The 25,798-nt window shown below is 43.2% G+C and overlaps 1 protein-coding gene across 1 annotated transcript in view; it reads right to left on the bottom strand.

Annotated features, from left to right (window-relative positions):
- Positions 1 to 12,474: 12,474 nt before the first annotated feature.
- The window catches only part of DDHD1 (DDHD domain containing 1), a gene marked incomplete at its 5' end in the record, with an annotated part of 73,867 nt that continues 60,543 nt past the window's right edge, over positions 12,475 to 25,798 (bottom strand). Inside the window, 5 exons of the mRNA XM_080618260.1 lie at positions 12,475 to 12,669; positions 15,389 to 15,574; positions 16,842 to 17,094; positions 18,262 to 18,411; positions 24,559 to 24,634. Of these exons, the coding sequence (XP_080474386.1) occupies positions 12,488 to 12,669; positions 15,389 to 15,574; positions 16,842 to 17,094; positions 18,262 to 18,411; positions 24,559 to 24,634 (847 nt within the window). The 3' untranslated portion in view covers positions 12,475 to 12,487. The remainder of the gene's footprint in view (positions 12,670 to 15,388; positions 15,575 to 16,841; positions 17,095 to 18,261; positions 18,412 to 24,558; positions 24,635 to 25,798) is intronic.

Raw genomic sequence — 25,798 nt, forward strand, 5'->3', positions numbered from 1 at the left:
CTAGTCTGACCCCCCTGCATGGGCAGGGACACCTTCAACTAGGTCAAGTTGCTCAGAGCCCCGTCCAACCTGACCTCAAATGTTTCCAGGGATGGTGCATTTACCACCTCTCTGTGCCAGTGTTTCACTAGCCTCACCATAAAAAGTTTCTTCCCTACATCTAGTCTGAATCTGCCCTATTTTAGTTGAAAACCATTATTCTCTGTCCGATCGAGATGGGGGGTTGATTATTCCCCATGATAGTGGTTATCCCCCAAGGCACCATGCTGCCTGTGCTGCTCCAAAGGCAGCAATATATGCAGTGAGAACAATGGGGAGCATGAACTGAAGCAACGAGCAGGAGGGAGGTTTAGTGTCACCTTCTAGGGGATGCATGGGGGCAGTGGGCTCCTGCTGCCCTCCCATTTTGCCCTGTTGTGATGAACAGGGCCAGGACATGCAGACTCGGGTTTCACCATGAGCCTCCCTATGCAGAGGTGCTGTGCTCACCTGCTGACCCAGTGCTGGAGAGCACAGGAGAGCATTTATTGTTTTGTTTGGCTCCCCAAAGTTCTCTACACCAAGCATCATCTGCTTTTGGGAAATCCCATCTCCACCCGACAGCCCAAATCCTGACCCATCTGCCTGGCACTGGACAGACCCTTGGAGGTCCATGGCACCCTACATCAGCACTGTCCTCCATGCAGATGGGCAAGGACAAGTCCCTAATGCTTCTGCTTGTCAGGGGACTGGAGAGAGGGGAGGTGATACAGGAAAGTATCTCAACTGCGTGTTTGAGCACACAGCCAGCAAAAAGATATTCCCAAGACCTCACTCATTTTCCCAACTACATGGAAACATGGTAGTGGAGAAGAGGAGAGACCTATTTTGGCTGTCCAATGCGCTTTTACTCCCCAGGGTGCTTTAACCGAGGTCCTGAGAAGCCACTGCCACTACACTGAGCTTGCAGACTCCAGCTCTTTATTTTGCTCAGCTTTAAATAACGTGAATGTTGGGCTCTATCAGTTCCTTTGGGAATTTGTATTTTTTTTACAGGCAAAGTCCTCAAGACTGAGCTGCCAGAATATTATTTCCAAGCATTAAGTCCCCTGTCCTTCCCTGCAGGGTTGCGATGTGGCCAGGCATTGCTGACGTCTTTCCAGTGTGTTTTGAGCATTGGAGATGCTGCCAGCTGAATGAAGAGTGGTTATTCCAACATTTGTTCTGTGCAAGGAAACACCTCTGCCTCCTTCTCCATCTCCCAAGTGACGACATTGGATAGTGACAGTGCCAGGCCAGGAAAAACCTGCGACAGCAGCACTGGAAAGAACAAGAAAGAGAACTGGACAGCAAAAGAACCCAAAATTCTGTCAAGTCACATGGAAATTTGGCACTGTCCTGCAGGAGTCACTCCTAGATCTCAAAGGAGAGTTTATCAAGGCCATGTGGATAACCAGCATATGGGGGGTTGGTTGTAAATGAGGTGTACTTCCTATAAGGACCCCAGTATAAAGATGGGACCTGCTGTCAAATGGAACAAGCCCCTTCTTACAACAGCCTAAGTCCTGGGAGCAGGCCTAGCATCTGAGGTCACTTTAGCACATGTCACCTTCTGTACCCAAACAGTTTGTGGTCACAGCAAGTCATCTCAGTGTGACATCCAAAGTGGCACAGGGAAAAAGAGCACTCGGGCTTTGTGGAGGGGCAGGAGTTTCTGCCTCCCAATTTCTCTTCCCTGGGAGAGGTGCCAGGATCAGGCAGGGCCACCCTGTAGTGCTGACTCATGATGCCCATACGTATCTGCTGCCATCAGTTCAACACCTGGGGATGCACTGCTGGAGAGTCACTCAGCTGGAATAACTTCCTCTGTTCATTGCGCCAGCGGAGCAGCCACTGGGAAAACTCTCCGTGTGGGTAAGCCTGGAGTTAGCTTTCTAGGCAAAGTTGTAGGAAATAAGAAATGCTGCAAGGGAAGGCACAAAGGCTGGCGTGTTTCTGCTCTCCTGCATCCCAGAAGGTCAAACAGATGGGGATTGTCCTGTGAGGCAAAGCAGACTGGGGGATTAGGGAAAAGGAAATGCTTCTTTGCAGGGTTGCTGCTCCAGAGATCATGGGTGATGTTTCCAGCAAGGCAAGGCATGGTACACATTCATGTATCAGCTAATACAAGGAAGACATGGGCCTGTTTCCAAGCACTGTGGCTTTGGGCCAGCTGCTTAACTCTCAGCATCTCAGTTCCTTTAGCTGAGAAGCTGTTTTTCCAGGCTTCTCTGGCATCTCCTGGGCTGTTCAGACTTTGGGAGGTGGGGATGGGGTGTACCCCTACAGCCTTGCTGCAGCAAGCTGCCACTAGTGGGGTGTGATGGACACTGGTTTTCAGGAAGCTAGTCCCATGCTCACAGGTGCAAGCATGTTTTCTGCAAGGTCAGGTTCAGGAAGCATCATTTGAACGATTTATGGACTGCTTTTCTGGATAGCTGTTTTCTTCTGTTGACCAGGTGCTGGAAGCTGCCCACTGGTAAGGACAGGATGCTGGGAGTGCTGGGTTGCTTCTGACAAAAGCATTTTGCTCCTAACTCACCCTCTCCAAGGAAATTTGGCGTCAGCACCGGAGGTCACTGCACTGAGAGCTCTGGGGGGCAGCAAAAAGAGGTCTGAATGAAGTGCCTTAAAAGAAGTCAGGAAGGGACATGTCTGTCTGTTTGTCCCTCTAAGCTATTTTGCAGCCAGCATTCTCCCTCCTTAACTTGCAGTGATTCTAAAAGCATCATGTTGCAAACATGTAAAATGCCAAATTCACCTAATCCAGAAGAGAGATCTCTTTGAGACTCCCCTGGGCATTTCCCAGGCTGCCGAGGCACAGCAAATCCGCATGCAGGATGCAAACAGCACCAGCAGCATCGGACCAGGACTGCCCGGCTTCTGGAAAACTATTTCTGGGGCAGGAATGCTACAAAACCACCAAGCACCCAAGAACCAGGTAAGCCTGGTGCTTACCTCTGCTCTCACGGACACCCATCCTGTCCTCCCAGGAGCTGGGATGTTTTAGAGCTCACAGAGGCAATTCACAAAGCTAACTGCAAACTAGAAAACCTTATGTCAGGAAGAAGTCACAAGGCATCCTAAACAGAAGCATATTTGGGGAGTGAGTCAGTGGAGGGGGAAGCAAAAAGAAAGTTGCACCCTTTTACTTGATGAAAAAAGCATATGGCAACAGCCAATATTGTGAACAATATTCCCCATTCCAGCAACCGAGCCAGAAAGAAAACTCATGACTCAACCATTGCATTTCATCCAAATCTGAAGAAAAAATCTCGTTCAGGAGGGGTATGTTCAGGGAGAGTCAGCAAGAACTGATTTAGCTGCTTAACTGAGTTGTTTGGAGAGGTTAAAATTATTTCGCAGAAGCTTTTAGGCTCATTTTAAAGCCTTGATTTAAACACAGCTTAGACTGTGGAGAAACAAGTGCACTCCACAACCATATATAACGCACAAAATATATTCATTTAAGCTTGTGTACACACATGGTTTCTCCTGATATCACAAAATAAACTCAGGAGGACCTTAACACTTAGACAGAAACAGCTTGCATCCAGAGCTCCCGCTTCCCCCAGAAAGCTGTGAATATGTCACCATAAATCATAAATCCAAGGAGGCCAAGAATGCCATCACGACTATGGGATCTAACTAGAAACTGGCAAAACATTTACTGCAAGGTTTTTACAACTCAGATTTTCTTTGGATAGCTACAATAGAAGAATCCGATGCACTGCAGAATGCAGGACCAACATGGCCTACAGGTGTTTTCAGGCACTGTCACTTGCTAAGGCTACTCAGAATCAGAATTCACTGCAGAAAGAGGCAGTCTGGGGCAGCAAGTCCTCAGCATTTTTTTCCTCAAGGCTTTGTGGTTGCAGATGTCAGAAGCTGCAGTGTTTGGTCAGCCCTGTGACCTGAGAAAGAAAGTCGATAATCCCTAGAAAGCAGCCTGGCGATGCTGGGTGGGAAGCTATTGCCTGCAGGAGCTCAGACAAGACGTTATCAGTCCCTTCTGACTTCAACTATCCGACAGTGTCCAAGTTTAGGCAGCTCTGGATAAGGAAGTGGAGGCTCGTGTTGCCTTAGCATGGAACTGCAGCCTGGCTGCTCTTTAAAGGCTGCCCACTGAAAATGGGCTGGGGACCATGCACCAGGGAACCCCATGATCGGACAGGCTCCCCAGAGACACACGTGCATGCTGTGGGCTCCCCGCTCCAGTTCTGTGAGGTCCCACCTAAGCAGACAGGACACAGGCTGCCTTGCAGGACCATCCCTGGGCTGAGTGTGGTCACTGGAGCAATTGATGTTTATCACTGGGACAAGCCTTGCAATAGCAATACTTTGGGTAAGCAGCAATGCCTTGGTTCAGGTGTGCTCACAGTGCGTAGGAAGGGATCACTCAACCCCAAAGAATAAGAGGGTGCTGGGGGCAGGCACAGGACAGAGCCCCTCGTGGGAGGAAAGGTCCATAGCTCTCGCCCTGCTTGCTGCCATCCGCCTTGCACCCACATCTCCTGATGGGAGCATCAAGCTACAACATGTGGTGAACACGTGCTGGCTGATACGCATCAGTCTGTTCCACAATGCTGCCAAGCTTTGCCTTGATTTAATCAGCGCTTCTGCCTGTTTTCTCTCCCCCCACTCCCCCAAATGCAGATGTGGCCTCTCCAACACAGAGAAGATTGCAGGTTTCTTTCGTGACAGCAGAGCAGGCATCATTGGAAGGAACATTTCTGTCCTCTTCCCTTTTCTGCGAGCACCACAAAGCAGCTTCACTTCCCTCCCTTTTCCCTGCTGATTTTTAATACTCTAGCTTCATACGAAAAATTAAACCCCCCCCAGTCGATTGCATGCAAGGACCAGTCTGGTAACCATAAAGGAGAAACTGAGTGTGCCAAGAGACAACTATCCCATCCAAACACCATGCTTTGTAAACACCAAATATTCAGCTGCTGCTTTAGTCTAAGCCCTTCCTGCAAAGCCTAAACACAAGTGTCACATCCAAGCTGTTTAAAGATCCCTTTTCCAGCAGTATCACATCTCACACAAACCACAGCGATTAACTGAAGGACCCTTCATAATCCAGTAGCTTAAAACTAGCTGGGGAAATACCAGTGAAGCGTCACAGTGGCACTGCTGGAACACGCTCCTGTAAGACAACAGCTGGGGGATAAATGGTTTTGGAAGTGGTCTGAACTTCTTTGCGAATAAGACTAGCCATTTCCGTACTGAAAGCACACCCAGCAATGCTGAAAGTCTGTTAAGTTTAAAAATAACTCAAGTATTGGTTACTTAAAAGTAATTATGAATGTGAAAATTTCTGACAAATCCTGCAGTATTAAACATTGTGAAAAGTTATCTGAGCAGGACATTGGTGTTTTTAGAGTGAAACAGGCAGAGCAGCTGCAAGAAATGGTATTTTATTTAAGAAACAAAGAGAGAAGCTAATGTGGGGCAGATGCCCAGAGAATTGCCAAATGAAAACCATCTCTTGAGATAAATTGAGGATTTCAAAACCATGCTCCCCTTTCAGCTTGACAGAATGGGAGTGGGATGAAAAAGTGGGCAGATAAAACATTTGTATACGTTTAAGAGGGCTCTTCCCACCTTGCAGAAAGTTTTGCTGTTTACATTTCCACGTCAATTTACAACTGGAAGCACCTACCCTGGGAGCCAGTGGGGGAGTCTGCTCCTGCCAGCTGCACACCCAGTGACAAATTGCAGGGCTTGTGGCAGCCCCACAGCAACCCGCGGCAAGGGGAAGCCCCATCCCTCCTCCTGGGATGGCTTTTTCAACACTGGCCTACTCAGCACCCAAGTTTCACCAGCACCACTGCCCTGAGAACATGCCCATGTATGCCAGCTCTGTCATTCCCGGGAGACCTTGGAGCCTTCCGGTACCTAAAAGAGGCTACAAGAAACCTGGTGAGGGGCTTTTTACAAGGGAGTGTAGGGACAGGACAAGGGGGAATGGCTTTAACCTGACAGAGGGGAGATTTAGATTAGATATTAGGAAGAAGCTCTTCCCTGTGAGGGTGGTGAGGCACTGGCACAGGTTGCCCAGAGAAGCTGTGGCTGCCCCATCCCTGGCAGTGTTCAAGGCCAGGTTGGATGGGACTTGGAGCAACCTGGTCTGGTGGAAGGTGTCCCTGCCCATGGGAGGGGGTTGGAACTGGATGAGCTTTAAAGTCCCTTCAATCCAAACCATTCTACGGTTCACAACTGCCTTTTTCACTATTGATGACAATCAAAATTATCTCCATCCCCCGCCTGCTGGGTCCTTACTCTGCAAAACCTGAATATTTGGCATCCAAAGCATCCAGTGCATGTTAGTGACTCAGTTCTGAAAACACAAGCTGTGAAGACACATGAGAGACTACGTGGTCCATCAGCCTCTTTCTCCTGGTAGCACACATCCATTTTTAATTTGGCGTAGGTGTAATAGACAGCAGTAGATGGAAAGAGATCACGAATTCAAAATCAGCAGAGCTACTCTCCTTTCCCCCTTCCTATGGCTTTGGTTTCCAACCAGTTTGGGCATTGCAGACAGAGGAATATGAACAGAAAAACCAGAATTCAATCCTCAGATTGCCGAGAGGCTGTTTGGCACAGCCTGGAGCATGTGGCAGTACGTGGAGGCCAGCACAGACCACATAGAGTGATATCTGCTTGAAAGATTGCAGGGTTCAGTGCTGGCTAACTGGCAACTCAATGCCAAAGCCTTTCACTTCTCCCACCTAATCCATATTGTACATTTTTCACCTAAGAAAACGTGGGAAAAGCAACAAGTGCTACTTTGAACATGATCCAACGCTCACCAATGTCAAGGGAAAGACCTGTGTTTCAGCCAGGTAGGGATCTGGCCGTTAAAGAAATAGCATAAGCAGCACTACACTGGTAGCTCGAGGTGGTTTGTCACATTACCTGTGATATCCTATCAGAGAGGAAAAAAAATCAGTTGAAAATTCTTTTTTAAAATGGAAGTCAAGGATTTTCTTTATCAAGGAGTATTGTGAAATGGTACGACCCTTTAAATAGCTTCAAGTACGAGGTATGAGACCACTCTGAGACGAGGTACTGATTTTCAAGCAGATATTGAAAGAGCTGTAAACTCAACAATGGCAACAAATTGGATGTAGGGTCCTTGGAGCTCGAGCATCTGGTCAGAGCTGCAGCCTGTAGAGAAGTTCACACTTCACTTCTCCCATGTCCATGCTTCAGGGAATGGGCAGAACAGCTGCAAGAAATGGTATTTTATTTAAGAAACAATGAGAGAAGTTAATGTGTGGCAGATGCCCAGAGAATTCTCAGTGAAATCCCTCTCTTCAGATAAATCATTGAGGATTTCAAAACCGTAAGACGTTGCTCTCAGGTCATCTCATGTTTGCAGGGAGCTCACTGACTTTTCACTCAAGGGAAAGGCTTGGCCAAGGTCTGCTAGTCAAGAGCTGCTGCAACCACAGTGGGAGACACAGGACATTTTTAGGGGAAAAGGCTGATGTTATAATTCGCTTTCCAATGGGATTAGAGAGCACCAACCCCAGGGTGAACTGAAACCTTGAAAGCCAGGCATTTCTCTCCATGGATTAGGACTTCTCCTGTTATTCCTTGGAAGAGGAGACTGCCTCGACACACTGTGAACTCTGTCTGCAGTTTTAGGTGGTCCTGCAATAGCACACAGAGAAACTCAAAACACTGTATTTCTGTAGCAAACTGTGTGTCAAATGGGCTTCCAGGGAATGCAGGAGAAACAATGCACCAGTCTTGGGAGAGGCCAGCCCAGATCCACTGCTCGCTAACAAAATTAATTGACAATGCCAGAAAATGCTTTGTCAGTCCCAGAGTTAAGCTGACTGATGGCAGCAACCAGAGAAGACAAATGCAGTGAGAGAGAACATGCAAACCCAGCCTGAAAGCTAAACACATCCAGCTTGGCTATGCTGATGCTGAGCTTTCAGTTCTCCAGGATCACAATGGTGATCACAAATGCCTCTTGGGTTTCAAGTGGGTTTCAAAAGTTTCCCTTAAACTCTTGAGGATGCACAGGCCATGCTCAAACAAGCACAGAGCAAGCTTCAATTCTAGTGTACAAAAATCAAAGCAGGAATGAAAATCAAATGCTTCAGAAGAGGCCCTGAATGCAATGGGTAAGAGAGAGCTGTACTAAAAAATACCTATGGAAGAGAGAGGGAAAAGCTAAACAGAAAGGTATTTTTTGTGGAAAATTATTAAATGCAGATCAAACATGGAATGCAAGCAAAAGATGAGCCTGAAGCCCCATCTGAGAAACCAGAAAATGGGAGTGTCACATGGGTGCTGTTTAAGAAACGATTTTAAAGATTTTCACAAGATTGGCAAAGACAACAGGCACAGACTCTTGGGGGGCAACGAAAAGTGGTCACTGCAATTGCAGATGGAGGGCAACCAGTATGATAATGGTTTGAAAACAGAAAATAACTCAGTACATGTGGCAGGTTATTACTGGGTGTTGTGTGTAAAAGCTTACTGATGGTCATTGAAGATGCATGGCAGAGACTGAGATGACCTGGTAAAACATCGTGGGTCAATCACCTGCAGTCCAAGTTTGAAAGAAAAATGATACAGAATCTAATCATAAAATCACATAGAACAGTTTGGGTTGGAAGAGACCTTCAAAGGTCATCTAGTCCAACCCCCTGCAATGAGCAGGGACATCTTCAACCAGAGCAGACTGCGAAGAACCACATCCAGCCTGGCTCTGAATGTCTCCAGGCATGGTGCATCCACCACCTCCCTGGGCAACCTGTTCCCACCTCTTGGATTGCCTACAGCTTACCATGCTACATTTCCAGATGTCAGGGTGGTTGAAGTCCCCTGGCAGGACAAGAGCCTGCAAGCATGATGCCTCCTGTAGCTGGAGTAAGAAGGCTTCATCAACAGTCTGTAGCAGACACCAATCACAAGGTCTCCCTTGTTTCCTCAGTCCTTGATTCTTACCCACAAGCTTTTGACCTGCTCATGGCTATTCTTCAGAAACAACTCTTCACACTCTATACCTCTCTTGATGTAGAGGGCAACCCCTGCACCTTTCCTTCTTTGCCTATCTCTTCTATTCTGAACAGCCTGTAGCCATCGACAGCCACACTTCCGTCATGGGATCCACCTCACCAAGTTTTCAGTATGTGGAGGCAGAAACCTAATCTCCAAGCCAACAATGGAAAAATGGGGAAATACAGATTTTAAATAAACTTGCTGGGCAGAGGGCACACAAATAGACATTAACTAACTGCAAACAGTTGAACTCAAAGTGAGAAATAAATCAATCCCCACTGATTTAGCCACAGGCAGAGTCAGCTCAACTGACAAGCAGCACAGGAAACGAGCACCAGGACAACAGAATACCATGGAGGATGAAGAGGTGCCAACCAGGTGCAATATAGATATAAAAATGCGAAACATATTTCAGGTAAGCCTAATACTACTGATTAGTAAAGGAGATTAAGCAATTGAACCTGGCCAGCTAGACTATCGTGGTGAAATAAAGCAAATGGCCTCTAACTCCAGAAACACTGGTGAAATAAAGCAGAGAGACAGCAGATATAAGAGGAAGGAAGGCTGTAGTAAAGCCATGACAGAATAATTATGAGCAAAGGGATGGATTTTTTCTTTTTTCTGAAAAAGGCAGATTATCTTCAAAAATGACCTTGTAGCAGAAAAACTGCGTATGTCAAATTTGGACAAAGCACTCCTGGCCAAGTTTCACTAAACAGCCCAGTATCAGTCAGAAGACTGACAGCAGCGTAGTACATTTCCCTTATCTTGGTTTCTCAAGAAAAACCACCAGTCAACCCAGCTTATAAAGCTAAACATCATTCTTGCAGAAGAAAACAAGTCAGTAATTGGAAGCCAGGACATTCCAAGCTCTATATTATGCCACAGACCATCTGACCAGAAAGTTTTAAGCATGAAATTTAGACTGCAGCATGCAGAGACGTGACCCTACTTGAATCCATGTTATGCTGCAGAATAGAAATGGGGCAACCCTTTTTCTAACTTCAAAATTTACTTTTCAAGTAGTATTTAATCTTTGCAGAAGGATAAGAAAACTTTTCCGAGGATTAAAAAGATGAAGGTCTGTTCACAGCAATTGTAACATCTATGCATACACTTCAGAAAATAATCTCCATTTATTCTTCTGAGGTATGTTCGTAATTAACTTCATGTTCGTAATTAACTTTGGAGCTTAGGAGATTCTCCATGAAGTTACAAAACAGAACAGAATCATAAATACATGTGTCCATTAACTCAGAAAAAATGCAAAGCGATGAGCAGGCTTTGGTCCTTATTATGCCTTCTCCTGCCAGCAATATGGTTTACTTCTCAGCTATATCTTCTCCCTGATTTACCATGGGGCATGTACATAAAAGTAGGATCTCATCCCTTATATGGAGAGCAGTCAGCAAGTACCAGCATGTTCTGATGCGAGGAGAACAGCTATTCCATAAATCTGAAACATGTTCTGGACAACAGCAGAGTTTACACAGACCACAAGAATTATAGGAATTAACTCCTCTTTTGTTTACAACATTTAAAAAGAGAGCTAGTGTAGAACCAGCAGTGTAAGGGGATAACACAGCAGTGACACGATCCAACTCAAAGTACTGAAATACAAACTACGCACATTTGGAAATGTTTTGCACATTCTAAATATAAAAGAAGAGTCTCCTTTTATGTTTAAGTTCTCCTAATTAGGAGGAGCTGATTAAATAACTTATCTGGAAAGCCAGTAATGTAAACAAAGCCCTGCTTTCTGGAGCAGAGGTGTCAAGCTTCCTTCTATTAGAGGGTTATTTTAATCTTTTATGATTGCTCATCAACCAAGGTAAGCACATCAGGCAAGAGTTACAATTCACCAAGGATAAGTGGATTTTTTCAAGATCCACACTGAAGCAAGGTCCTTTACACCATCTGAGCCACCCTCTTCCCCCAGAATTTCAGAAAGAGACATCTGGGTGGTTTCCACATCTCCAAGCCACTGGTTGAGGCCATCTGCTAGTGTGGGCAAAGGATGCCACATCTGTTACACTGAGAATACTGCTATTCACCAACACCACAGCCTGATCTATTTTTTAGTAAAAATTTAGATTCAGCAGCTTCTACATATGCCCTACAGATCATAAATACCTCGGCCAGCTGCAGCTCAGAGGCCATGTATCTGACACTTCTACTCCAGAGTCTTCCACGTTGTTTTAAAATCTCAGCAATGACCTTTTAGTGTTTCATTTGGAGATTATTTCCTGTCATCACAACACTTCTCTCTTGACTTCTCTTGAATTAGTTTCAGGTACAAACCTAATCTAAGCTCTGGTATTTTCAGGCCTCACCAAGTTCATTTTATGCTGCTCTCTTTCCTCTTGATAGGATCCTTGCACATGTATATAATATATATACACACACACATTATTATACACATTTTATGCACACACACACATACATTTAATAACGGCAGGCAAAAGACAACTGGATCCTTGTCAAACCAAGCCTACTGTGAAGTAAAAACCTTCATGTGCCTGAGAAACATTTGGGACCTGAAAAGCAAAGGCAGTTACTTACCTTTGAAAAGAATGTGACTGATGCCATTTGTGTGAAACCACAAACATTTATTTTTAATGAAAAAATACTTAAACTGTGCCACAGTGCCATATTTTCATTTGAATAGTCGTACAAAGATATGTATTTCTGAGGAAAAGTCTTCACACTGTAGAAAATAAATGTGGTTCTTAAATTATGTCAAAAGAAACCTGTAAAAAAGTCATGTTTTATACACTGGAATAAAATGAAACAATTAGAGATAATAATAAATTATAAGTACAGTATTTCAAATATTTGCTTCATGCTTTTTCAGCATTAGTTTCTAGATGTGTCACATATAACATTCCCTCAGAAGCCAGCAGTCAGAATGGCCTTTCAATGGTACTGTGGATAATAGGATGTGGAGCTGAATGAAGTCCTAGAAATGATACCACAGTTTGTTATTAACTGATACATAAAACATCAGAACATGGCAGTTTTAGGTTTGTATCTAACATATTGTTGTTAATGGAAATTAGTATTTTTTTTTTATCAACTTTTTTATAACTGAACTTTTATACTTTAATGAATTGATCAGCAATTATGGTCATTAACAAGTATGTCACCCAAGCACACTGCACAACTGTGCTTACAGGATGTTACACACTGTATTGGCTTTTTATACAGTCAAAGTTGACAAGAATTTGGAATCACGTCAGGTCTAATTAAGCACTGCAAAATGTTTAAAACTATAAAGTGCTTTTAAATACAAATAATTTTTGCTCCTTAGAAATAGGAAAAAATCCAAACATGCACTTAAACCTGAAACCTCCATGCCCTATTTGCTACAGTTTAACAGTAAAACATCAGTTTTGTGCCACTGGTTTTAAAATTTCCTTTCCCATCCCCAGTCAAAAATTCAAACAGCGTCCATACTGGATTTGTCTGTATCTTCTTGGTCGTGTTTGTACAAGAAGGTTAGAAGAAAAAAAGTAATATCCAGAGATGACCAATAGGCAGTGTGTGATGTGACTGCGGACCAGTATCTGCTCTCCACAAGACCTTCCCTGAGCTCAAAATCAATCCTGTGCTCCAGTTCCACTAGAAATTGAACAAGAAACAAAAATCATGTTAGAATTGTATGTCAGCAGACGAAAAAACATCAGCGAGTTTCTCATAAGCTTTGGGTTCTAATTCTACTTGCATATAAAGTACTGTGGCAGATACACCTGCCCTGACAAAGACCTAACCAAAGCCCATGAAAGCTCCCCACCACAGACAAGAGCCTGGGAGAGCTCCTGTGTGCACTGCTCTTGTCCCACCCTCATGGTGGTGGTCAGCGGATACAAAGATGAGGAAGCTGGGTCCTGAGCCAAGGGAAGGCTATGTGACCATGTCTGACCACAGCTCAGATTTAACCAGGGCAGAAATGGAGCCCCTTGGGCAGCCATTTGGAGCTGATCCCCCTTGGAGCAGCGGGCTGCAGTTGGGGACACTCCCCTTGGGTCAGGACACTGTCCAAGGGAGCAACTCAAGGTTGAGCACCCTCCCTTCATTAGGTGAGTGATTGTGCATCTTGGATCATTGGCCATAAAGTTTATGAATCAGTGGTGGGTGGCAAATCCATGTGACATCCCAAATCTGTAGTTGGTACTTATAGGAAGAGCTTTAATTGAGTTTGAACATTAAGTTTCATTCAGCCTCTATTTATTTGTTCTGTGACAAATACACAAAATATCTGTGTTTACATTTAACAGTACATTCATTATTAAAAATTACAGTTGATTTAGATGTGCATATACTCTTTGATGCACATGCATTTAGCACAAACCTGACTTAAGAGTGCTTAGTTCAGAGGGGGAAAAAAAGGGGGTATAATTAAATCTAAAGCTTGGAAAACCCTGGAGTTTTTTAAAGCAGCTCTTTTCCTTATATAAATACATATAAATACATTTATTTATACTATACAGTCTATGTCCACTACGCAGAAGTATCCAGCAAATGTTGAGCCCCATTAGGAAACACTGACTTTCAGAAGGCAGATGCTCAAAACATTTTGAAATAAACGGACTTCTCGCATCTTTAGAGGCTCTACAAGGAGACTACACCCAATATTACAAGCCCTTTCTGAAAACCAGCCATCCCTACGCAGCACTAGCCCTTTTAATTTCCAGATTATTCACATATATTTCAGCAGTTATCCTTTCATTTCAATGGCTGCTTTGATTAATACCACATTTAAAGCAATTTTCACTGCACATTTAACTGGGCCATTGGCTAACTATTGTTAAGGCATTTTAGCGGTTAGAAAATCTCAACGAGGAGCAATAGAATAAAAAGGACAAAACTAAAAGCCTGCTTAGCTACAAAAGCCAAAACCCCATATTGAGTAAAAAAATGCAGCCATTTACCAAAGCCAGTTTTCCAAGGAATTTTAATTCTTGGCTCAATGAGCACATAAAGTGCACAAGCGCTGCCCCGACACTCACGGCACAGCAGCACTCAGGGAATGACATCCCTTTGTGTTTTCACAGGAGTGTGGCAAATACAGCGAGGAGAGGGAGTCAGAGCCTTCCAATACCAGGAGATGACCACAGTCATTTCCACTAGGATGCACATATTCAAAAACCCAGTTGCTCTGCAGGAAGGACGCCCCGAATGATTCCATCTCTCTCTGACGAGAGGCTGTTACAGGAGCTTGGGAGGCAGCCAAACCCCACAAGCTGAGCAGCTGCCCTCTCAGAAGCAAATACTTTGGCTGTGGATTGCATCACTCAGTTTGCTGCCTCGCTGGCCTCTGCTCCATGTTCGCCTTCTATGGAGCAGGGACAGGCTTTCAGCAAAGAGGGATGCCGGAAGCAAGCAGAAAGCCCTGGACATACCAACCCCCTTCTCCGAAAAGGACCTCATCAGCAGCTGCACAATGTTCTCTCTTGTGCCACTGTTTTCCTCAAGTTTAAAACAAAGTCTCTGTCCTCAGATACTGACTTCAACAGGCTATCTGTTGAAATGAGCAGTGATGAACGGACAGCAGTGAATCATATGTACGCTATCACAAGATGCAACATACTTGTGACTCCTTAGATTGCAAAAACCCCCATCTTGCAAGAGTGTCAATGGGAATCTTGCAGGTTTAGAAATAAAATCAAGTATGAATTTCTGTAAAGGAAGTACCTATACTTAAAAAAAAAAAATAAATCTCCCAGCTGCTAAAATTTCACTTTCTGTTCTGGGCAGTTCAGATCAGGACAAGGGCAGCTTCTGCTTTCAGTCATATGTGCCTTTAAATCCAGATTGCTTCAGAATTGCAAATGTATGGGGAAATTTAAATTATTTTACAATAAATGGTGAGGGGATTCTCTGCAGCAATCATATTGCTTTTCCTAGGAACTACTGATATGCATATATCATTAGCCAAAACTCGTACATGCATACATATATATAGTGTACATGTATGTACAAACGTACATACAGAAAAATCTCCTTTAAGAGGAAAAAAGATTAAAGGGAGAACAAAAAGTCAGCCCTTCAACAGTCTTAAGATACTTAAAAAGCAAGAACAGATTCAATACAGAATCATAGAATAGTTAGGGTTGGAAAGGACCTTAAGATCATCTAGTTCCAACCCCCCTGGCATGGGCAGGGATACCTCACACGAAACTATGTCACCCAAGGCTCTGTATTTAACACTTTAGAGCAAACCAACAAAAGTAAATAGTGGCACATGTTGTTATGGTATTTCCAGCTTCCCACAACACACAGACATAGCCCACTGAGGGTCTTGTTTCCACAGGGTTTGGAAAGCAGACTCGCCACTAACCTGCGGGTTCGACGAAGCTTGAGCTGTTGCTGTGCAGTAAAAGGGGCTCCCCAGTCACTGTGGCCTTCTTGTCATCCTCCTCGGCTCCATCTTTTCCTGCCTCGAGTGTCTGTGGGGTAGCTGTACTAGATCGACCAAATCTGGAAAAAAGCATCCCGCCAAGGCCCTTCCCAATGCTTGCAGCTCCTGCATTCAAGAGGAAAACAACATAAACAAGAGCAGCTAAATCAAACCACAAATTAAAGTCACTGCAGCACCCATCAATTAAGAGTTGAGTGACAGACGAAGGAAAACACTATTCATGCTTTTCTAGGGTGGGAACAGCTTATCTGACTTAAGTGCACACTGTTTATCATGAGACTAATCTAGTGTACAAGCAAAAACTATAATTTGGAAACTGCAGCTATGGGAAAAATATATAAGAACACTTCTGCAGCAAGAAATCTGGTACTTCTAAGGATATGTCATGATTCTCCTTTCACAAAAAGTTTAAGACTAGGACAAAAATGCTTTATAACAATGTATAATAATCTTATGCATGCAAGAATCTCCATCAGGACATTTAAGACATTCCTCTCATTAACGGTCCGTATGTTGGCATCACGCTTATAGACATTTAGAAATGCTGTATGATCCTTTAAAAGGACTATTTTGGTTGCTCAGGAAGAGGGTTGTAAAAGTTAAGAACAGATACGTGATGTTTTCTCCCGACTCTGCTGCCACCTTATGGACAAAACGTTTAAAGTTACTATAGTAACAGCAACAAGCAACCCTGCTTTGAAATATCAGGTATTTCTACTGAAGGACTAAACTGCTTTTATACACTGAGTTGACTGGGAGGATTTCTGGCATTAGCTTTCTTCCAAATCCCACAGAGAGAGCTAAAGATAAGCCTTGAGTCAACAAAAACTGCAAATACATGCTCAAATATAAACTCCAGTGAAAGTGAATTTAAGCTCACTTAAATCAGGGCTTATTTTGAATCAGAAAGCTAGGAGACAGACTTCATATCAAAACAGCCCAAATTTTGTAGTTTGAAATCATGAGTTAAATGTAACTGAGTTTACATAGACTGATCTTTCTCCTATTTGCCAATACCAGAAAATGTAGTCACAAAACAAGCTTTAATTGATTTTTTTTTTTTTCCACGGAGTGGAAACTATTAAGTCACCAGGATGCTACTTCAAAAGGGCAGACAACAATAAGACAGCAGAAGCATAAACTCCGTGACCCACAACCTCTCCCTGCAAGCCTTGACTCTGGCATATGTAAACTATGTTTTCTTCAAAGTAAATGTCACTTGAGATTAAAACAAGTCATTCACTTATACAGAACAAACAGAAACAGCCAGGAATAGTTTGCTTATGGTTGTACCTCAAACACCACACCACAGAGCGGTGAAGCTCAACAAGAAAGTCCTATATATAAACCAAAAGAAATAAAGAACAATTACCTAATATCCCTGCTTTGCCTATGTTTGTTATAGACTCCCCATAGGCGCGTCGAGCCATGACTGGTGAAGTAGTTGGGCTTGGTACAGTTGACACACTTTCACTATCGGTAACTGAGGTAGGTTCTTTTGTTGGGTTGAGAAAACTTGGCTTCATACACTCATAAGGTAGAGGGTTTACAGTGGTGTACCAGTGGATCTGGATAGGCGAAATGTTGCTGTAGTGTTTCAGAATTAAAGGTTCTAATCTATAGGCCTGCAAGAATAATACAGAAAAGAAAATCCTGAGTATCAAAACTGAAAAAGCATATTTCCTTCCATACACAGTCCTCTCCAGCCCAAAATATCTGTAATGAGTGAAGCCTAGAAAGTGACAATATGGTGGTGTTATATTCTGGTTCCCTTTTATTTTCACAGCTTAGAAGATGTATTAGCTGTCCAGTTGCTTGTGCATTCAGTTCTGCATATTTTTCTGCCACACTTCGGCTGCATGTTATGAACGCACACACTACTGTTAACAGATGTTTGTTATTATGCATTGACAGAGCAAATTTAATTTAATTACAGTTAAGCTGATTCTGCACAACACAGCAGAAAAGGAGGAACTGGCTATGTAAACATTTTGTTTGATGACTCTTCATTGATCTCTGTGCAAACCATGAATTGGTGTGCTTATTTAAAAACAGTAATTCTATCGATTCTTTATTTTTCTTTGTTTACATAGTTATAAAAAACCATCCTGCACTTCTTTATCTTAAAACTAAGTAAAATTACTATTTGCAGAGTGAGACCACAGACTGCATCCTGACCAACTGTCCTAGATGTCCCAGAAAAACTCTGGTTTAGGAGTAGCTTGAGCTGAACGAGATCTTGAGTTGAGCAGAACCAGCACGTTTGGATTTGGAATATACCCAGATTCAGGTAGAGTTTAGATACACAAAAGTATTCCCAAATTACTATTCTACAGTCAGAATAAAACTGCAAGTCAAGCTTGCATCAAAGAAGTTACCAAGGTGATGCAGATCAAATTTCCAGCATCCTGCCTTTTGATAAGGGCAAACACTGGCTGCCTATGGAAGCATGTAAGGACAGGGCAAAGCTATACCAATACTACTCTCCCAAGTACTATCCGACCCTCTAACAATCTGTTACTCAGGACCCTTTGATTAAAAAATGGTGTCTTTGTTTTTCCTACAGGATCTTATGAACTGCTTGTGAAACCTTTATTAACAAGCAGAGTATCTTAAAACAGATGATGCTTAATGGAAGTCAGTAAGTTAAACACAAGTGGGAACTTGGCTGAGAAGGATTATTTCTCATGTCTCTGGGGAAAAAAAAAGCACATTTGATAACCACACATTATCACACAGCAGATGCTTAAAAATAATCAAGGTAAAAGATTGCAACTGAGATTAAAACTCACCACTGGATCTGTTGGGTGAAAAATATTTAGTAAGCGGTTACAAATTGTTCTGGGCAGAATATGGTCTTGACTACCAGAGTTTCCTGGACGGATGCCACGCAATGCCAAAAACACTGCTAATGGAGATCCCATACAGAAGAAATTCTCTACCTAAGGAGAGATTTCATGCACATTAATAAGGATGGAAATTATGCTTTCTAACATAACTGGTTTTGATTTGTGCCTTTCGACTATTTCTCAGTTTCAGCTGAGGACTCCTATAGTATTAGTAAGTGAAAATGAAGAAGACCATTATAACATACATACAACATACATACTCTAACACAAACGTTACACTTCTCATTTCCCTCTGATGTGAGAGTTACATGCTGTGGTGCTAAATAGCTGGAAAACTGAAAAACAAGTTGGATATTTGAACTGAAAAAGGTCTACCAACACTGGAAACACTGGAGCATGAAGGATTTGGAAGACACTAAGAAAATGTGATGAGTTTCACAAGACTGAAGTCTGACTTCTCATGAAAATTCCCAAAGCTTACCTCACCTCCTTAATCTTACCCTAACCGAGTACTCCATGATTTGCTTTGGTATATAAACCCACCGAGGAGACAGAAATGGGTATTAAAGACAACCTAGAGAATACTTAGTCACACACATATAGGCTGGTGCTATGTACAACCTCTTAAACCCTCCTCCCCCCACCTGATGTTAAGCGAACAGGATAGTAGCTGTCAAAAGTGCCACATCATCACACATTGTGAGCCACTATCCAGGAACGGGTACAGCACATCGAGCAACTCTGCAGGCTACTCTCATGTCATCCAAAGCTACTCTGACTTTGCTCTAAAAGGACTGCCTCTAACACTGAGAGGCAACTGAGTAAACCTGAACTGCAACTGCTAACCTATCTGGCAGAGGACGCTGAAGATGCATCAGTGGTAATGACTTTTGGTCACTACCAAACTTGGGCCAGGATTCAACAGTGACCTAGAGGTGAATGGCTTTGTATCCCATTACCAAACCTCAGACACTGTCTCCTAGAAGCATTTAATGTAAAACTCTAGTAAAAAACATTTTCATAAGTCAAAATTACTTTTTAACCTTTTATTGTGGTTTAAACACCAGAACCAGGACACCTTTAGAGTACCTCCTTACATGAAAAATTAATTCTACCATTACCAGACCTTCAATGCAACTTTTCCCATAGTAGTGCCCAGTTTACAGAGCACTGAAACTGAGTGACTCCTAATGCACTGCTACTTAACCAGCAAGAAAAATTGACACGCTTTTGCTAAGTGCACATGAAGGAAGCTTGGATTCCCATGTGCCTTCCCTATATGTCAGCACATGGAGTGAGGGTGTAGAAATAATAGTCCATTTCATCTATCAGATTCCAGCACTGCACAAAACATTCCTCCTCCTCTGACTTGGCACCAGTACCCCTCCTCTTCCTTCCAAAAGAATGCACAAGTCCCAGCTCAATGGAAAAGAAAAAAAATCTAGGTCTTCAGCAAAGCTATCCAATGTCATACGCACAAAGCACTTCTCTGTCATCTGCTTTGTCATCCTAGCCCAGTGCAGAGCTGCTTTCCTTTCTTATAATTGAGCTTTACACGGACCCTTACATTTTTGCAGTTTGAATAAAAAGCTTTCTCATCTTCAAATACAATAGAAACAGATATTCACAGTGCAGTCCTTTAAACTGAATAAGTAATCTTTAGCCCTGTCCATCTGATATGCTAGTACTGAGGATCTGAAGTGCACACTTAGGGGGTTTCTGCTTCAGAAAGAAATCAGAAAGTGACTGCCAGCTTTCACTTGCTAGCAGATGCACAAAAGAAGTTTTCAGGAATTCACCTTAGGCAAGTACAGACGAGGCAAAAATCTCAAAAAGGAAGTGGTTTCAGTGTTATATAGCGCATGGCTTTTGTTCCATTGTTTCTATTGATGAACAAAAGATTAATGGTGTCCACAGACAGATGCTTTCTGCTAGGAGGCCACTGTTCTTCTAAATATACTATTATGTATTTTCTTACATGCGCAAGCCTTTCAACATGGTCTTCCAGGTCTGGAAATGCTTACAAAGTAAGGGTACCTTAACAGGTGGCACCAGACCAATACCAAAGCAGCTAACACTAAGAATCCAAAGTAAGTCTTCCAAAAATAAAGTCCTTTAAATTACAGAATCACAGAATGGTTTGGGTTGGAAAGAACCTTAAGATCATCTAGTTCCAATCCCCTTGGCCTTGGGCAGGGAAACCTCCCACTAGATCATGTTGCCCAAGGCCCTGTCCAACCTGGTCCTGAAGACTGCCAGGGATGGAGCAATGGTAATTGCAGCCATTAGATGACTTTCAGCACTGTTGCAAAGTGGCTGAAGAGAAGACTGCCATGTGCTGAAAGACACTGGGAATAGAGGACTAAAATAACTCTAGAAAGCATTTATTAATTTTGGTGTTTCTCCTATAAGCAGGAGTGGGGCACTTCACATATTCCTCTAAATGTTTAACAACAGAGAAGACGTGTTGAAGAACATGACCTTTCAGGATAGCACTTTTCTGCTGGTTATGATTCATAAACAGCAGGCTTAATGAATTTATTTGTATTTTAAGCAGCAGCTGAGCCAAACAGTCATCCATTCAACTTAAGACTGCAGTATGTTCAGCATTAATAACACAAAACCAAACCCGAATGAGCCAACAGGAGTGAGGCGGCAAAGCTCTTTTGTGCATAGGTAAGCATGTGGGACAAATGAACGTGGTTTAGTGGTGATGTTAAAACAGCAGACGTAGAAGTGCTGTGTTGCCTTTCAGCACAGAGGATCCCAAACATCCTCCCAGAGTGAGGAAATACAGACGTCTGCAGCAGCCTCTACCTGTTCCTGCACCCAGGAACCTTCTGCAGCCTTAGCAGACAAAGGGAACAGAGACTTATACCAGTATTACACGGGGAATTTAACTGGGTGGTTGCGTGTTGAACTACAGCGGCACATTTCCACATTCAATTTAAAGGCTTCCTCCTCCCAGATAAGGCTGCGTGTCAGCATCCCATTAAGCTCTCATAATTCTTGTACATGTGGCAAATCACTAGGATCTTGTAAATAATTTGTGATAGTTATCAACATTGACATCACTGTCAGATGATGCTCCATAGAAACCACAAGGTCATGTACAATCTGGAGCTTCTCCCAGAAATGTTGCTGTAACCCCGGGTGAGTAAGAAGTGCTAAGGAATCTTCAAGCACTTTGGGTCAGCATATTGACAAGTCCAGATTTAACCAATTTTCTATCCCAGTACTAGGAAGCAACTGAGGTACCTCCTGCCCTTCTTTTCTCTACCGTGGTGAAAAAATCACCCTACGACCCACCGACTGACACCCAGCCTGACCTGAGCAGTGACCTGGGCCTTCTGGGTAACTCCCTCCAGTTTCTATACTGGGCATGACGTGCTGTGGTATGGAATACTCCTTTGGCTACTTTGGGCCAGGTGTCCTGTCTTTGCTTCTTCCCAGCTTCCCATGCCCCTCCTCACTGGCAGAGCATGAAACTGGAAAGTCCTTGATCGGCGTAGACATTACTTAGCAACAACTAAAATGGTGTGTTATCAACATTGTTCTCAGACTACAGTCAAAACCACAGCACTGCAGCAGCTACTAAGGAGAAAAACAACTGCTACAGCTGAATCCAGGACAGTCATCCAGGGAAACTTAATTTGTTTCAGTCCATAAAAGAGGCAACACAGTGACAGCAGCTAGCCTTTTTCATTACAGATGTACATGCTGGTTTCATTAATACCACATAAGGAGATCAGTGACCAAAGACTCCAGTCTCCTGCATTGCACAGACCAAAGTAAATTTGTGGATCAAGCATATGTGGTGAATAGCAACTCATGATCAAACCAGAGGCTCTCTTCTGCCATGAAGAGCCAAGGTGCTGATAGTGCACAAAGCAGTTAAATTCTCTTTCAACAAGTTAGTCACACTCAGTAAGCTGGACTGGCTTGCTGATGAGCAGTCATCTTTCAGTCATCTTTCAGTCATCCTGTTGAAATCCTCCCTTGGCAGAAGCACTTTGCCATCATGTTCATGGAAAGCCTTTCTCTTTTCAGAGAGTGCTCTTATGGTGCTGCCTCAGGCATGATACACTCCCTAGTGTAAAGCTTCACAGAAACAGAACATCTTCCTTGCAGTAAGGGTAAGAAAAAGGATGTACTACAATAGAAATTACCTAGCAGTAATTTAGATAGATTTCTTCTCCCTTTCTTTTCCCCTCCTTTCCTGCTCCTTCTAAAAAGCATCTGTTAAAAAAAAATAAATCTCAGTTTAAACACAACTGAGTGAAAAATAATCATCCACAGAGCTGGAGGAGTATCAGCCCGACTCCAGCTTCCTTGATGGTAGAAATAATAGCACAATACATGCTTTTAAAGCAGTGATGAAAAGGAAAAGGCTATGACAAACTGAATTATGGTTAGTTTTCTTTTTTTTATGGCTCAAGATTGACCTTGGCTTCCAGAAGTCATTCTGAATTCAGAAGGAAATAAAAGTGGCGAGTTAAGAAAGAATTGTTCTCATCTATCATGTCACATTTTAATGGCTTAATATTTCAGGATATAGTTGAGCAACTAAAAACTGTTGCATATAGAAGCACAGAATCATAGAACAGTTAGGGTTGGAAAGGACCTTAAGATCATCAAGTTCCAACCCCCCTGCCATGGGCAGGGACACCCCACACTAAACCATGTCACTCAAGGCTCTGTCTAACCTGGCCTTGAACACCGCCAGGGATGGAGCATTCACAATCTCCCTGGGCAACCCATTCCAGTGCCTCACCACCCTCTCAGTAAAAAACTTCCTCCTTATATCCAATCTAAACTTCCCCTGTTTAAGTTTGAACCCGTTACCCCTTGTCCTGTCACTACAGTCCCTAGTGAAGAGTCCCTCTCCAGCATCTTTGTAGGCCCCCTTCAGATACTGGAAGGCTGCTATGAGGTCTCCACGCAGCCTTCTCTTCTCCAGGCTGAACAGCCCCAACTTTCTCAGCCTCTCTTCATCTGGGAGGTGCTCCAGTCCCCTGATCTGGCCCTCCTCTGGGCTTGTTCCAACAGTTCCATCTCCTTTTTATGTTGAGGACACCAGAACTGCACACAAGGCTCCAAGTGAGGTCTCATGAGAGCAGAGTAGAGGGGCAGGATCACCTCCTTCGACCTGCTGCTCACGCTCCTCTTGATGCAGCCCAGGATACAGTTGGCTTTCTGGGCTGCGAGCACGCACTGAAGCCGGCTCATGTTCATTTTCTCATCGACCAACACCCCCAAGGCCTTCTCTGCAGGGCTGCTCTGAATCTCTTCTCTGCCCAACCTGTAGCTGTGCCTGGGATTGCTCCGACCCAGGTGTAGGACCTTGCACTTGGCATGGTTAAACTTCATCAGGTTGGCATCAGCCCACCTCACAAGCGTGTCAAGGTCCCTCTGGATGGCATCCCTTACCTCCAGCACATCAACCGAACCCCACAGCTTGGTGTCATCGGCAAACTTGCTGAGGGTGCACTCAATCCCACTGTCCATGTCACCGACAAAGATGTTGAACAAGACCCGTCCCAACACCGATCCCTGAGGGACACCACTCGTTACTGGTCTCCAGCTGGACATCGAGCCATTGACCACAACTCTGCGTGCGGCCATCCAGCCAGTTCTTTATCCACCGAGTGGTTCACCCATCAAATTGATGTTTCTCCAATTTAAAGACAAGCTAGAAAATGCCTTTTCCCAATGATGAGAAATTTTAGCAATTTGTGCAGCTGATTAGCAAGCAATCTGTTTCATGAGGCTTGAAGTACCTTGTGCTAACTGTCAGATCAGAATAACTTGGAAGGAAAATCCACTGCTGGAGGAAATTCAATCAGATTTGCTCAGAGATGCGACATGTTAGAAGGAGTCCCCAAGGAAAATGGGTTAGTCAACAAAGTAGAAGTGAAATTGTTCAAGGTATGCGATTAATGTAACTTGCCAAATGGCTTTAGGCTTCCCACACAGTTGTATGTGCATGCACAATACATTATCAATCTGTATTCAGGTTTATATATTTACATATAAACATGTATTTGTAATAAATAGTACTATATGAATACATATACATGTTTACACACACCTACCCACACTTCAAACAATATATTGAAATTATTCTACCAACATTATGTCTAGGGACAATATAAAAAAGAGTAAGTAGAATAACTCTTACTACAGGTATATTTTTACAGCAAGTAGAACATTCAGGTAAAAACCCTCAAACATACATACCTTAAATTTTAAGACAGGTGGTTCTGATATGGTGGATGCCTTTAACCCACGTAACCTCTCTCTTATCTCTTTCAACCTAGAAAATAGAGATCTTTCTGAGATCCAATAAAAAATGTAGCTTTAACCTCTCTGATCCAAACAGGCATTCCTGTGGGGTCCAGCAGTTTTGTCTGCTGGGAAGAGAGAGTGATGGCGTCAGTATTTCTTGGAGGCAGTCCAACTGATTAAAAACCAATGTATGTGAAATCTTGTTTCTCTGACCACAGAAGGAATCAATCAAGACCTGACCATTTCCTTGTTGACCACCCCAAGCATCTGCCCACCTTCCTTCCTAAGGAGTAGGTGACTCACCTCCTGTTTCTTTGGGGGTTTTGCAGCTAAATCACTTTTTTTTTTTCTTTCTTTCCTTTTTCTATTTTTTTTCTTTCCCCAAAACAAAACCCCAGGAAACTCCATGGCCCAAGCATTATGGAGTTCTGTACTGTGGTGGAATATCTGGAGGGCAGTGTCCCACCCTTTCAACTATCATTAAAAAAGGTTGTTCACCTTTCTTCTGCTTTGCCTGAACTTAAAAAGGCAGCTACAATATAAAACACTTACAATGGACTGACAAAACTGTCCCCAGTCCCAGCACTAGAACATTGTGCCATCTTCAGAGCGGGAAAACATCATTTCCTCAAAAAGCATTATGTAAACAATTACGCTAAACTTAACCTCTGTGATCTGGTTAGAAAGAAGCAAGTCTGGAGCTGAAACTTCCCAAAGACATCCCAGTACTTTTAAAAACATTTGTATGCTTTAACAGACATGAATCGTTCTTAAAACAGAAGGCATGCAGAATTCGTGACTCTTGTGAACTATTGTCAAAGGTTTACAATACATCTCACATGCTGTATGTTATTTTACAGTGTGGAATATTTATACATGCTATGACATGCTCTACTCAGGCATAAGCATATCTGGAAATCCACTATGCGTTTGCCAGGCACACAACACTAGAAATTCAGAAGTTACAGAAACTAAATGGTGTATCTTCTATCATTTCAGACTGAACTGCACTAAGATGGCTCACAAAATGGAGAGTGACTATATATACAGAAGTGCCAGTATCAAATAATACTTTTGTATTACTGCAGATGCAACCTGAAGCACTTCCCTAAGGAGCTGGAGCATGCACATGAAAATAGTAATTTTCCCCTGATCATATGCTAGTGATACACCTGAAGGGTCATCTTACCAC

The sequence above is a fragment of the Psittacula echo genome, assembly GCF_963264785.1.
Source record: "Psittacula echo genome assembly, chromosome: 5".
Taxonomy (NCBI): domain Eukaryota; kingdom Metazoa; phylum Chordata; class Aves; order Psittaciformes; family Psittacidae; genus Psittacula; species Psittacula echo.